General features: G+C 44.6%; 1 protein-coding gene across 4 annotated transcripts in view; it reads left to right on the top strand.

The window, feature by feature from the left end:
- Cfap92 (cilia and flagella associated protein 92 (putative)) overlaps nt 1–12,947 on the top strand; it is a 40,024-nt gene extending 27,077 nt beyond the window's left edge. The window contains exons 8-11 of one of the 4 annotated variants that reach the window (XM_042670326.1): nt 6,825–6,965; nt 8,450–8,634; nt 11,489–12,393; nt 12,890–12,947. In XM_042670326.1, the coding sequence (XP_042526260.1) occupies nt 6,825–6,965; nt 8,450–8,634; nt 11,489–12,393; nt 12,890–12,914 (1,256 nt within the window). In that variant the 3' untranslated portion in view covers nt 12,915–12,947. Of the gene's footprint in view, nt 1–6,824; nt 7,012–8,449; nt 8,635–11,488; nt 12,394–12,889 lie in introns of those variants that run through there. The other 3 variants (XM_042670328.1, XM_042670327.1, XM_042670329.1) reach the window with 3 other exon arrangements.
- The last annotated feature ends 2,369 nt before the right edge of the window (nt 12,948–15,316 follow it).

The raw sequence follows: 15,316 nt of genomic DNA, 5'->3' as shown, positions 1-15,316 counted from the left end.
TATACAGGATGTTAACCCCTTGTCTGATATATTGCTGGTAAATATTTTTTCCCAATTAGTTGGTTGTCTTTCTAGCTTAGTTGCGATAGATTTAGCTGTGCAGAAGCTTTTTATTTTAAGGTAGTCCCATTTGTCGAGTCTCTCTCCAACTTGTTGTGACCCTGGGACTCTGTTCAGGAAGTTCCTTCCTGTGCCTATTAGTTCAAGTGTCTCTCCTACTCTGTCCTGCAGTAGTTTCAGAGATTCAGGTTTAATGTTAAGGTCTTTAATCCATTTAGAGTTGATGTTGGTGCATGGTGATAGGCTGGGGTCCACTTTTAGTTTTCTGCATGTGGCTGCCCAGTTTTCCCAGCACCAGCGGTTGAAGAGGCTGTGTTTCTTCCATTGTATGTCTTTGGCTCCTTTGTCGAATATCAGCTGGCTGTAGGCCTGTGGATTTATTTCTGGATCTTCTATTCTGTTCCATTGGTCTTCGGGTCTGTTTTTGTGCCAGTACCATGCTGTCTTTGTTATTATAGCTCTGTAGTAGAGTTTGAAGTTCGGCATGGGTAGCCCTCCCATGTTGTCTTTATCCCCTAGACTTGTTTTGGCTATTCTAGGTCTTTTGTTGTTCCATATGAATTTTTGGACTGTTTTCTGTATTTCAGTGATGTACGTCATTGGGATTTTAATAGGAATTGCATTGAATTTGTATATTAGTTTTGGAAGTATTACCATCTTTACTATATTAAGTCGGCCTATCCAGGAGCATGGGAGGTCTTTCCATTTCCTAGTGTCTTCTGCAATTTCTTTCTTTAACTTTTTATAGTTCTCATTAAATAGTTCTTTTACATCTTTGGTTAGGTTAATTCCTAAATATTTTATTTTTTGGGAGGTTATTGTGAATGGGGTTGCTCCCTTTATTTCCCTCTCTTCCTGTACATTATCAGTGTATAGGAAGGCAACTGATTTTTGTGGGTTTATTTTGTATCCTGCTATTCTGCCGAAGTGATTTATGATTTCTAAGAGTTTGGGGATGGAGTTTTTGGGATCGTGGAGGTATAGTATCATGTCGTCTGCAAAAAGGGATAGTTTAACTTCTTCTTTCCCTATGCAGATCCCTTTAATGTCTTTTTCTTGCCTTATTGTCCTGGCTAAGGGTTCTAAGACTATATTGAAGAGGAGTGGAGACAGTGGGCATCCTTGCCTTGTTCCTGATTTTAGGAGAATTGGTTGTAGCTTTTCCCCATTAAGTATAATATTGGCTATTGGTCTGTCATAAATGGCTTTTATTGTTTTCAGAAATGTTCCTTCTATTCCTATTTTCTCCAGAGCTTTTAGCATGAATGAATATTGAATTTTATCAAAGGCCTTTTCTGCATCTGTGGCGATAATCATGTGATTCTTGACCTTGGCTCTGTTGATGTGTTGGATTACGTTTATTGACTTACATATGTTAAATCATCCCTGCATCTCTGGAATGAAGCCTACCTGGTCATAGTGTATGATTTTTTTTATGTGTTTCTGGATTCTGTTAGCTAGAATCTTGTTAAGGATCTTTGCATCTGTGTTCATCAAGGAAATTGGCCTGTAATTCTCCTTTTTGGCTGGGTCTTTGCCTGGTTTGGGGATGAATGTGATATTGGCATCACATTTTGAGTTTGGGATAGCTCTCTTCTTCTCTGCTTCTCTGAAGAGCTTGAGGAGTAAGGGTATTAGTTCTTCTTTAAAGGTCTTACAGAATTCTGCTGTGAATCCATCTGGTCCTGGGCTTTTTTTGTTGGAAGACTTTTGATAGCTTCCTGTATCTCGTTATAGGATATTGGCTTATTTAATTGGTTAACTTCTTCTTTGCTCAGTTTGGGCAACTTGTATTTCTCTAAAAATGCATCCATTTCTGCCATATTTTCTTCCTTTAGAGAGTATAGCTTTTGAAAGTAGTCTGTTAGAATTGTTTGGATATCTTGGGTACGTGTTGTGATGTTTCCCGTGGCATCCCTAATCCTATTAATATGGGTTTCCTCTCTCCTTTTTTTAATTAATCTAGCCAACGGGCCATCAATTTTGTTTATTTTTTCAAAGAACCAGCTTTTTGTTTGGTTTATTTTGGTTATGGGTTTCTGATTTTCTAATTGGTTAATCTCTGCTCTTAATTTGGTTATCTGGCTTCATCTAGTAACTTTAGGTCCCATTTTTTCTTGTCTTTCTAGCTGTTTTAATTGCAACATGAGATTATTTACTTGGTCTGTCTCCATTCTCTTGATGTGGGCACTGAGGGCAATAAATTTGCCCCTCAGGACTGCTTTTGCTGTGTCCCACAAGTTTCTTTGTGAGGTATTTTCATTTTCATTGAGTTGTAGGAAATGCTTTATTTCTTCTCTGATCTCTTCCGTTACCCAGGCATTGTTAAGGAGTGTGCTGTTCAATTTCCATGTATTAGAGAAATTTCTGCGCTATGCTTTGTTATTGAGAGCTAGCTTGATTTCACTGTGGTCAGATAGGATACAGGGGATTATGTCGATCCCTTTGTATTTGCTTAAGTTCCTTGCATGAACTATGATATGCTCTATTTTGGAGAAAGTTCCACGAGCTGCTGAGAAGAATGTGTACTGTGTTGTTTTAGGGTGAAATATTCGGTAGATGTCAGTTAATTCCGCTTGAAGTATGGCCTCACTTAATTCGGTAGCTTCGTTGCCAATCCTCTGGTTGCTAGACCTGTCCTTTGGTGAGAGTGGTGTGTTGAAGTCTCCTAGTATTATCATATTGGGATCTATTTTATTCTGTAAGTTTGAGAGCATTTGTTTAATATATCTGGGTGCACCAATATTTGGGGCATATAAGTTGATGATGGTTATATCCTTCTCTTGGATTGTCCCCTGTATTAATATGTAGTGTCCGTCCTTGTCTTTCTGTACTGATTTTAATGAAAAGTTTATTTTATCAGATATCAGGATAGCTACACCTGCTTTCTTACTGGGGGCATTTGATTGGTAGATCCTTTTCCAACCCTTCACTCTGAGTTTGTTTGTATGTTTGGCTGAGAGGTGGGTCTCCTGAAGGCAACAGATGGATGGGTCTTGTTTTCTGATCCAGTCCTCAGTTAGTTTTCTTTTAATTGGCGAATTCAGCCCATTTATATTAAGAGAAAGTATAGAGAGATGCATTGTTGTCCCTGCCATTCCGTTTTCCTAAGTTTTTCTTCTTTCCTTTCCTCCTGTGCTTGCTCAGTTAGACTTTGAGTAATGCCTGTTTGGGGCAGGTCCCAGTTCCTGGTTGCTTTCTTCAGGTTGTGTCCCCCCTCTTAGAATTCTTTGTAATGCTGGCTTAATGTTTATGTATTAATTTAGTTTTTCTTTGCTATTAAAAGTTTTCAGTTCTCCATCGAATGTGAATGCTAGCTTTGCCGGATATATGTCTGGGTTGGCAGTTATTGGCTTTCAGGCTCGTGTGGTGCTTTCCCAGGCTTTTCTTGCATTCATTGTTTGTGTGGAGAGATCTGCAGTGATTCTAATTTTTTTCCCGTTGTAGTATAGCTCCTTCTTCATTTTTGCTGCATGCAGGATTGTTTCCTTATTATTCAGATCTATCATTTTTACTATAATGTGTCTAGAAGTGTTTCTCCTGGGATCTTGCTTGTTGGGTGTTCTATACGCTTCTGTAAAGTAGGTAAGATGGTCCTTTTTGAGGTGGGGGAAATTTTCGCTGATTATCTTGTTAAATAGGTGTTGCATTCCCTTGCTCTGGAATTCCTCACTTCGTCCACTTCGATTATGCGAAGGTTAAATTTCTTGGCATTATCTGCTTGCTCTTGAATTTCCCTTTGGTTTAATTTGAGTGATTTTTCCATATCTGTCACTTTTTGGTCCAGTTGGTGTATTCTGTCTTCTGTATCTGACACTCTACCTTCCATTTCATTCACTCTGTTGACCGTGGCTTCTATTGTGGTTTGCATGGAGGAAATGGATCCCTTTATGGATTCAATGTTGGCTCTCAGAGTACTGATCTCAGTATGTATTACCTCTAATTTGGCGTTTATCTCACTTCTTACTGAGGTTTGTGCAGCTTCTATTTTTGCATCCAACTCTTGTTTGATATCCTGTATCTCTTTTGATAGTTCATCCTTGTGCTCTTTCAATTTCTGATCAATTTCTCACTTTATTTCTTGAATCATTGCCTCCAGCAACCCTTGGATGTAGCTTTTGTCTTCCATTCCTGCTTTGCTCCCACTGGGGCTCTCCCCTGCATGGCTGCTGGCTTTTGTGGTGAGCTTGCTGTCCTGGGTGGTAGTAAACCTTGTGATTTTTCTCTGTGATTTTCGCATGGGGGTTCAGGAGACTGCTCTGCAATTTTGTTTTGGTGTGTCTGTCTTTGCTTGGTTGCTGATTCTGTATTGGTAGAGAAAGTCTGTGCCTGATCTGGGTTCTGTTGGGAGCCTATTTCCAGCTGCTATTCTGACCTACTTAGGATTCTCAGCTCTCTGCTGTAGATTGCTGGCAATTCCCACCTTTGGGAGGGTTGAGCAGCCTAGACTGCTTGTGTTTGCTCCTACGGGTGCTCTTGGGAAGATCAGATGCTCTGGATGCACTCTCCCAAATACTGGAGTCTGCTATGGGCTCCTGATGTGTTTTTGTTTGTTTGTTTTGGGCTGGTTGTGGGCTTGAACTGTAGGTTTGGGTGCTGTCCCTCAGCTCTTCAGTTCAAGGCTGGCACCCTACCATTTGAGCTACAGCACCACTTCTGACCCTTTTTGCTTTTGTGATGCTGAGGAATCAGATCCAGGGCCTCATACATCCAACACTATCACTCTACTGCGGAGCCGCCTTATCAGCCTGAGCTCCTGCTTACTATCAGGTGCTGGCGGCCTGTGTTGCCCAATTTCCAGCCTAGGGTATATGGGTGGAGTTTTGGTGGGGTTTGGGCTTCTCTTGTCCTGAGCCTCCAGGTCTTTTGTTGTCACAGGCGTGCTTCCCGGGGAGTGCTGTTTCCTGATTTTCTCCCCTCTGTTGAGGTGTATGCTCAGCTTTTGACTTCAGTTGGGAAGAGTTGGTTGTGTTGTTCAGGCGCCGGATCCCCGGTCCTGGTTCCAGCCTCAGCCTGGAGCGCGCTCATTAGGCCTGTGCTGATGTGTATACCACCTAGGTTATGCAGCCTGGAGGACACAGTTCAAATTTCTTCTACTGTTGGTAGTCTTGACCCAGAGGCGCTGTTCCTGGATTGGGCATTTAAGCTCCCTTCCAGGGGCACTCTTGCTCTGGCCTGGCCAGCGGAGTGTGCTCCACGGGCTGGTGGAGCTCTCGAACAGTTCCCAGTTTTAGTGGTCCTGTGGTCCGGGTGTTGGGGTAGGGAGTCTAGGTCAGGGTCTGGGGATTCCCTCCAGCTCTTGTCTCCCTTGAGGGATACACTGTCCCCTGTGGGGTACTCACCCTGGAGCTGGTTGTTTCTGTGTGGTGTAGGTCGTCAGTCATTGCAATCCGAGTTCAGTTGGGGTGGTTGCGGTGGTGACTCTGTGTGATTCTTTTCTGTCTCTGCCTCTATCGAAGCTGTCGGGTCCACAGTGTCCATGCTCAGGCGGCTTCTTCGCGGGTTGTAGAGATCCAGTGGGTCTGACGCCGGTGCCTCAGGCGGCTTCTGCGCAGGTGGTCTGCAGACAGGTCCCTTTGTCGCCCTGCCGGTGCCGGGCAGCTTTGGCGGGATGGAGCCTCTCTGCTCCGGTGGAGAGTGAGGGGTGGGGGTAGGATCCTTGTGGAGACTCCCGGCTGGTAGGTTTCTCTGTTCCTGGCGATCAGTTGTTCTGCAAACCAGTACCTCAGGTGGCTTCTGCGAGGGTGATCTGCAGGTGGCCCCCTGTGTCTCTGGGGCTCCGGCAGCCCCCGCCGGGCCGGCTGGCTGGCGGCTTGGCGCACTGCCTCACAGCCAGTAAAGGTTGGGGGAGGGGTCTTCGCTCTTCTCTGTTCTGAAATTCTTCTTTTCCTCTCTTTCTTTTTTTGTTATTTTCCACCTCCTGCTTTTCTCTGAGTGTTCGTCTTTTTGTTGTTGTCGGTCTCTTGGGGAGATTAAGTGTTGGAACTCGAACTCTTTTTTTGGTTGGGGAGAGCTGTGGCGTTTCCCTACTGCCCCGTCGCCATCTTGGTCCCCCCTTGTCAGTACAGTTTTTTAGACATTTGTCTGTGATTTCCTGTTTTCTTTCTTTAGTCTGGAATTCATTTCATAGGTGGAATCAACTTCAGTGGACAGCCCCTGTGGTTTTCTTGTGAGTCTATATGTGCCCATTGGCTTGACATGGCACTTCTGACATTTGTTCAGTTCTCCTCTGTGTGCCTTAGACTTTCTAGTCTGTTCAATTGGCTTGTATGTTATTGAACCAATGGCTCACGTATTTTCTTCTTGAGCTGAGCTTGGTGCTGCACTGAGTGTTTGTATGTTTTTACACATTTTATCTTCTCAACACTAGGGAAAGTGAGTGCTGCTGCTCCCATTTGACAGATTAGGTAGCTGAGGATCAGAGTGAGTAAGTCCTGACACACACTCTTTGGGGGATCGGACTCAAAGCCTGAACTGCCAGCCCGTGGCAGAGCTGCCTTTGAAGAGTGCACCTCATCAGGGTGAGCCTGGCCCTGCCTGCTCATTTGCAGGTGGTCTCTGTGATGAGGACACAGTCTCCAAACGTGCACGTGTAGCTGGAACTTGGTCTGTGAATCACTTCTGTGCACTTGGTCACCACTTGTAGTTGTTGGGGATAAGCAGCAGCCTCTGCCAGTCTAGGCTTCTGGTTGTCTGTAGAACTTCATGGATTGTAGCCTGATGAACTTCTGTTAAAATTTATTTCCTTTCTTTCCTTTTGAAAGGAAAAGATTCAGAGTGGAAGAAGAAATACCCACAGAAAGGAAAGAAATCTCGAACAGAAGATGACATAGAAGCTAAATTGCCGGAGGCTTGGGAGCAGAGCACCTTCTCTCTCCAGCTGGCGGTGATGCCGCTCCTTGCTGGTAGCTAACACGTTCCCTGCAGTTCTGCCTGTCTTGCCACATGAGACTAGATATTCTCACATGGGATGCTCCTGGCCACCAAACCCCTGCTGTGTTCCCACCTCCCTGCACCCTCACTGTCCCTTCAGATATGTGGGGGAACTGTCTCCCAAGGACAGAGGAAGAAACAGAGGCCCCAAGAGGTTAAGTACATTGCCCAGGATCAAAGTGAGGTTTTGAGCTCAGGTCTGTTTGATTCTAAAATCCAAAGAAATTTACGTGAGAATGTAAGTTCTAAATAAGTAAGTAAGTTTCTAAATAAGATGTTTCTAGTGCACACTTAATTACAAGGTTTCAGGAAGTCTGTAGTAAAAGTAATGAGCAAAGAGAAACGTTTTTCTGAGCATTAGGTGCCTGTCACGTATGTGAGATTATTTCTTCTCATGAGAAACTCCCATTCTCTCAATAGCCCTGTGGGGGTGGAGTTGTGAGCAGAGCTTTTCATTGTCATACTCAGAGAGGTTAATAACTTACCCAAGGCAATTCAGGTCAATGGAAAGTAAGGATTAGATTCTTTTGCTTACATTTAATCACAATTTATTGGCTGTTTTTTTTTTTCATTTTTGTAATCAGTAAGATTTTTACTATATGAAAGGTGAATATTTTTTGTAAAATTATGTGGGGTTTTTTGCTCAAAGAAGGGTAGTGTGTGTGTGTGTGTGTGTGTGTGTGTGTGTGTGTGTGTGTGTGTGTGTGTGTGTGTGTGCACACGCGCGCATGCGCGCGCAGAAGCCTCATTTTAGAGAAAACAATTTCAAAGCTCATTTGGACTATTAACTGGCAGGTAGGATTGGCCACCCTCTGGAGAGGTGTGGATTCTGGTCGTTGAGCTGGAACCTCCTGAGACTCTCCTGGGTCAAAGCCTAATCTATCTCATTGCACGGCTTTCTGTGCTCCTGGCTGGTGCTCTGCCACTTGAGTCACACCTCCAGTTTTGGTTAGTTAGGTATGATAGTCTTTTAGATTTGTCTGACCCTGGCTGGCTCATAACCATGATTCTCAGATCTCAGCCTCCTCAATAGCTAGGGTTCTAGGCATGAACCACTGGCACCCAGTTCCAGAGTATTATTTTAAGGGTGATGCGTGTAAACGACTTTGCAAGGGGCCTTGCACACAGCAGAACCGAGTGATGACTGATGGGAGTGGTGCCTGCCCTCCAGGACAATGGACTGGCCAGTGCTGGGTCCTGGGACTTCAGCAAGGAGGCTGGAAAGATAAACCTATGTGCACACACAGATGACAGCTGAGGGTCATAATCTGTGAATGTCTTGATTAAAACTGCACTGTAAACTGCATTGAATATGAATTAATTTAAGTTCTAATTGCTCTACTGTGGTGGGTGGTACAGTCTAAGCTGGAAGTCTTAAATCACCTCTCAGCATGAAGTGCGTGCCCTCTGATCTGTGGCTGTCCAGAGCAAGGGCTAACACTGCATTTCTTCTCAGGATGTTACACTGTCGTAAGTCGTGGCAGTGAGAAGTCTGCCAACATTTTAGATTGCTTTTTGAGTTTAAAAACAGAAGTTCCTATCATGACAGAGGAGCAAAAGCAGGACCTAAACCCCCTGACCATAAAGATCAAGTGTGCCTCCTGCCTTCCCTCACAGCCTGTGCCTGTGAATGATCTAGAGGTAAGACCAATCAGGACCCCTGGGTGACACGCTCTTTCTGCGTTTCGTCTCTAAACCTTCCAGTGGCTCTGAGAAAGGTCACTGAGGAGGATTCTGACACTCAGGATTCCACAGGAAGACATGAAAGAGATTAAACTCCTGAGGCTAGGAGCCACAAAATTTGAGGTTCCTCACCACAACACAGGTTCTTGGTTACTAACTTCTCTTCAGAAAATAGCGGCTCCTCTGTTAAAACAACAGCCATCCAGGTGCTCACTTGTGAACTGACAGGTTTGGTGCTGCAGCTGATTGATCTTGTCCTGATTGTGTTTGTGTACTGGGCTCTGTGTTCCTCTTGGTTTATTCTGGTCTTGTTGGAGCATATCCTCCAGTAACTTCTCGAAAAAAAGTCAATGTGATACTCCCCCAGCCCTCTTATTTTTCATATGTCTGAAAATATCTTTTTTCCACCCTCACACTTGGTGATATTTTGGCTGATTATAGAACTACAGGTTAAAAATCGTTTTCTTAAGAAGTCATTTTCTTTCAGTTTTAAAAGCATTGTTCATATTCTGGTATATTGTGTGTGTATATATATATATATATACACATACATATATATATATATGCTCTTTTTTATTTTTCTCAAAGCCTGTAGAACCTTCCTTTTGTCTTCTGAAACTGCTTATTTATGTGTTTTAATGTGAATATATCCATACAGATTCATTATACGTTTTCATATTGAAATGTAAATTCATAGGAAGTTGCAAAGATTTATAGCAAGACCCATGTCTCCTCCAATTTTCTCCAGTGCCTATTTGTTACATAATGATAGCACAATATTAAAGTCAAGACGTTAACATTGGCTCAATGTGTGTATGCCATTTTATCATGTGGGTAGATGTCCATTGTCCTCAAGCTGCAGAAATATTTTTTAACGATAAGGACATGTAACTCTTCTGACTAGCTAGGATTTCAGGAGTGAGCCACTGGCACCCAGGCAGGGGACCTCAAAAAGAAATATCTGTTAACCAGGCGCTGATGTCTCATGTCTGTAATCCTAGCTACTGTAATCCTAGCTGAAATTTGAGGGTTGTGGTTCAAAGCCAGCTCAAGCAGGAAAGTATATGACACTGTAATCTTGAATTAATTACCAAAAAGCCAGAAGTGGAGCTGTGACTTAAGTGGTAGAGCACTAGCATCAAGAAAAAAAAGTGTACAGTGCCCAAGCCCAAAGCTCAGGACCCTCAACTGGTACAAAAATATCTCAGTCGCTGCCCTTATTTAAAATAACCTGACTGTAGTTACACATGATCAATTGCTGAAAAAGAAGGCTTTGCTTTTGCTGTTTATTTTTGTATGTCTCATGCATTTCTCTATTCCTTTATTACTACTTTTTGTGCATTTAGTTGATATTTCATAGTGTATCCTGTGGGATTCATCCATGCTCACATGGCAACTGTACCTCATTTTTAAAAAAAATTCTGTTGCGGGCTGGGAAGTTGGCTCAGTGGTAGAGTGCTTGCCTTGCATGCATGAGGCCCTGGGTTCGATTCCTCAGCACTACATAAGCAGAAAAAAACCCGGAAGTGGCACTGTGGCTCAAGTAGTAGAGTGCTAGCCTTGAGCTGAAGAGCTGAGGGACAGCGCCCAGCTCAGAGTTCAGACCCCATGACTGGACCCAAAAAAAAATTTTCTGTTGCATTCTGTCCTCTTGCCTGAAGTATACATGTGAGTGGTTTCCATATTTCTTCACCTTCCATGACTCCATGAACATTACTGTACATATTTCCATATGTACTTTGCAAGAGCACCCCCCTGATGATGGCTTTCCTTTATAAACATGCATTGAGTCACCCGGAGACCCTGACTGCAGACTTGTGTGCTCCGCGGTTGATTACAAAGTCTTTGCCCCAAGCTTGAAGCATGCATACCTTTCCACCTTCTGCCTCTGCTTCCTCCTGTTCTCCACACTCTCTGTAACCCCAACCTCCTTGCACACCTCCTTTGTTCCCTGTGACTGCTTTCAGCTTGGATACCTATGCCAGGCTAAAAGAGGCTCCTGCCAACTTCCAGATGCATGTCAGGAAAACAGCAGATAAACTTTTGTAGACATGAGGCCTGCTGGCCTGCCTGCCTTCCTTCTTTTCTTTTCCTTTCCTTCTTTCTTCTTTCTGCTTTCTTTTCTTTCTTTCTTTCTCTCTCTCTCTCCCTCCCTCCCTCCCTCCCTCTCTTCCTTCCTTCCTTCCTGTCTGTCTGTCTGTCGTGTGACCTTGGCGCTGTCCCTCAGCTCTTCAGCTCAAGGCTAACACTCTACACTGGAGCCACAGTGCCACTCTTAGCTTTTTCTGCTTATGTGGTACTGAGGAAATGAACCCAGGGCCTCATTCATGCGAGGCAAGCGCTCTACCACTGAGCCACCTTCCCAGCCTGATATTAGATTTTTCTTTTGTGGAGCTGGTAATGGAACTCAGGGTATCCAGCATGCTGGGAAAGTGTTCTGCTTATTCACACACCAGTGGAATTATCTTTTCAAAAACCTGCTTATCTCCACCTTTTTTCATACTTAGCCTTAGTACAGGAACCAGAAGCACAGAATCAAAGACACATGACCTGTGCTTTTGGATCTTGCAGTGTGGATGGAAAATGATTCTGAGTGCCCATCACCAAGTCAGTCTTATCTTGTGCCAGCTACCATCTTGAGTATGTTCATGTGTATTGTGTGTGGGCCTGCACTGGCTTCACAGAGTGGGCTTCATGTTAGGCATCTTGTGGAGAAGAAACTCAGGCTCTGGGGCTGCGGGTAGCAGGTGGGGTGTGCCCAGGTGTGCATTTCCCTCCTGAGGGCCTGCTGTTGTCACCTGCTGTCTTACAGAGGCTGTGCGCACCCGTGTACTGCAGTTATCAATTCTACAAGACGCCAGTTCACAAGACAAAGGGGGAGCCACACGGGACCCATGTATACTTCCAGGACATCAATGTCATCTTCCTTGGAGCCATCCATCCCAGTGACCTGAGGGAGTACCTGGAGGGCCCCCCGATGGTGGTGGAAGTTCATGACCGGGACCGGAAGTCAGAAGAGTATTCTCACAAGCTCACCCGCTTTGGAGAGAGTACTCTGGATCCATACATCAACCTCCAGACCCTCATCTCTTCCAAAGAGACAGAGAACAATCCCTTTAAGTCCCAGAACAAGACATGGGACCCTTACGGGGTTGCCCAGGTCAGCTTTGCTGACCTGCTCCTTGGCCACAAGTACCTGAACCTGGTTGTCCCCATCCACAATTGTGAGCCCAAGGGCGCAAGCCACAGCTGGGCCCTCAGGAGCAGGAAGGCTGTGGGGTCCCAAGTTCCCACAGATATCCTCCAGCTCAGCCCGATGCCCATGGGCAACTACCTGGAGGCTGATTCACTGCTCAAACTGCGAGTGGACGTGGCAGTGCCCTTGAACGTTGGGGTACAAGCCCCCAGTGCAGACCTCACAGCCACCCGGTTTGGTCGCATTGTTTTTGTGTTTGACTCCAAGAAGGTGTTCCTTCTACAGAGCTTGCTGCAGGACATCACTGCCATCAATGCCAAGGCCCTGGAGCTGGATACATACCCAGCCAAGAATATCCAGCAGATCCTGTCTGCCTTCAAGATGCGGGTGAAGATCCAGGACCAACTGGATATGGATCTGCTCACCGGCTTCCACCTGCTGGATGGGAAGATCCACCTCCTCATCCTGGAAGGCTTGGCAGACCAAGGCTTGAAGCAACTGTGGGAGAAACATCAGAGTAGGTGAGTGACTCCCTCCATATCCCAGATGGGCAACAGTGTTCTGGTCGTAAAGAGTAGAACAGCCTTTCAAAGCCAAGGTTAGGGTTAGTATCTTAGTCTGAGAAAGAGATTCTGTTCCCCTCAAGAGTTTATTGTCAGCTGCCTGTCAGGGCTCAGGAATGGGAGTTGATAACCAGAATTTTTGCCTTTGGTTGAGGTGAAGAATTGAATGGGGTACATAAGATCTGGTGATTCAGAGAATGAATCTTGCCTCAGACTTCTGAGCAAGGACTATCTTGGACAGCCTGGGCAGAATGCTCTGTATTAGATTTCAGTTCATCCCAAGAAATACTAATGTAACCATTTTGAGCCCAGTGAGGATGTTCAGGAATAGGAAGCTGCTTGTCTCTGGACTCTTCAGGGGCACTGGTATGGATCCTTGGAGGACATCGTAGAGATAAAGTGTCAGGTTCTGTGCCAGAGCAGCTCTCATGAGTCTCGCATTCTTGAGTTTCAGTGGTGTGATAATTCTTCTTCTGTGACAATCTGGAAGCATCCACATCTGAGTAAATAAGGCTCCCCTCTAGTGGGAAGAACCCTCTTTGGCCCACAGAGCTCACATGTGCTGGCAGCGAGGAATCCAGAAGTGAGTATGTTTGCCTAAGAGGCTGGTCAGCACTGGGCAAACTTGCCCTGACCCGCTGACAAGCCACAAGGCACCAGAAGGAATCTGGCCTACATCTGGGCCTGTGCTTAGGACATACAAAAACTTGTAATGTCATAATACATGACAGTCATAAGTATTCAGAAATAGAAACAACCTAAAGTTCATCAAAGGATTAGCAATGTGTGGTATGCTTATAAGATAGATATTATTCAGTCAGAAAAATTCAAGTACTGGGGCTGGGAAGGTGGCTCAGTGGTAGAGCGCTTGCCTTGCATGCATGAGGCCCTGTGTTCGATTCCTCAGCACCACATAAGCAAAAAGAAAAAAGCCAGAAGTGGCGCTGTGGCTCAAGTGGTAGAGCCCTAGCCTTGAGCTGAAGAATTCAAGTACTGTGACACTTTAACATGATTCTACCTTGAAAACATTATGCTATATAAAGAAGCTAGGCACAAAGGGCCATCTTGCCCAGTGTTAGAATGTGAGGTCAGCAGTGCTCCACACTCTTCCAGACCGCAGAGACAGAAGTTGTGGGAGGAACCAGTTTTATTCCAGGCCAGGTATTTCCATATATACATACAGTACACTTAAAGAAATTTCATCCTGTCCACTACATTTCCAGTCCTCCCGTTCTCATTCTCCAGCTCCTTTTCAAACAGCTTTGGTAGGTTTTAGGGTTTGTGTGTGTGTGTGTGTGTGTGTGTGTGTGTAACATTCTTCAATACAATCTACCACTCTTCCCTTTTTTTCTCTTCCTCTTCTCACTGACAACCTCCTAGACAGTTCTGTTTACATTCTTGTCCCATTACCATCATCATTGTCATCATCTGCATCATCGTTTTTGTCGTCGTCATCATCATCATCATCATTTTCATCATCTGTTTTCCACCTATACTTCACAAATGAGGGAGAAAATGGGGCTCAGGCTTACTGAATCTCCACTTCCATTCCATTTCACTGAAAGTCTCATAGCTATGACAAAACTTCATTTTCCTTAGTGGCAGAGAAATATTCCACAGTCCAAGCATGTGCATGCATGCATCTGTGTGTCATATGTTTAGTTTTTTGAGGAGCCTCCATACTGAATGCCATTGAAGTTCTATTAGCTTACATATGGTTTGTTTTCTTGGGTAAGATGGAATCCTAGTATAGTTTTGAGGAGCATTTCTATATGTATTAGCTGTATTTTTTTCTTCTGAGAATTGTCTGTTCAATTCAGTTACTCATGGGTTAGTTGGATTATTTGTCCTTTTGCTGTTTACTTTTTGGAACTCTTGTTTTTTTTTTTTTGGGTCCGGTCATGGGGCCTGAACTCTGGGCCTGGGCGCTGTCCCTCAGCTCTTCAGCTCAAGGCTAGCCCTCTACCACTTGAGCCACAGCGCCACTTCCGGCTTTTTTCTTTTTGCTTATGTAGTGCTAAGGAATCGAACCCAGGGCCTCTGGCATGCAAGGCATGCGCTCTACCACTGAGCCACCTTCCCAGCCATACTTTTTGGAACTCTTATATAATATTCTGGATAGTGAGCTTTTATACCTTACATAGCTGCCAAAATTTTTTCCCAGTCCATGGATTATATCTTGGTTCTGGCAATTGTTTCTTTTGATGTGCAGTAACTTCTAAATTTGATTTTTTTTTTTTTTTTTGGGTCTGGTCATGGGGCCTGAACTCTGGGCCTATGCGCTGTCCCTCAGCTCTTCAGCTCAAGGCTAGCGTTCTACCACTTGAGCCACAGTGCCACTCCGGCTTTTTTCTTTTTGCTTACGTGGTGCTGAGGAAGCGAACCCAGGGCCTCAGCATGCAAGGCAAGCGCTCTACCACTGAGCCACCTTCCCAGCCCTCTAAATTTGATTTTATCCAATTTGTCAATTCTTGTGCTTCTTAAGCAATTGGAATATTACTTAACAAAATTACCTATCCCTATACCTTCTAGAGTTTTCTTTGTAATTGTTTAAATTTTCATGTTTTGGGGCTGAGAAGGTGGTTCAGTGGTAGAGAGCTAGCCTTGAGCTGAGGAGTTGAGGGACAGCGCCCAGGCCCAGAGTTCAGGCCCCACAACTGACAAAAATAAATAAATAAATAAGTTTCAGATTTTACCCTAGGATCCTTGATCTATTTCGAGCTGGTTTTTTTTTTTTTTTTTTGCCGGTCATGGGGCCTGAACTCTGGGTCTGGGTGCTGCCCCTCAGCTCTTCAGCTCAAGGCTAGTGCTCTACCATTGGAGCCACAGCGCCACTTCCGGCTTTTTCTGTTTATGTGGTGCTGAGGAATCGAACCCAGGG

This window comes from Dipodomys spectabilis, unplaced genomic scaffold (assembly GCF_019054845.1).
Source record: "Dipodomys spectabilis isolate Male_0828 unplaced genomic scaffold, ASM1905484v1 ptg000541l, whole genome shotgun sequence".
Lineage (NCBI taxonomy): Eukaryota > Metazoa > Chordata > Mammalia > Rodentia > Heteromyidae > Dipodomys > Dipodomys spectabilis.
The sequence above is the reverse complement of the archived record's forward strand: the minus strand, read 5'-3'. Positions and strand labels throughout refer to the sequence as shown.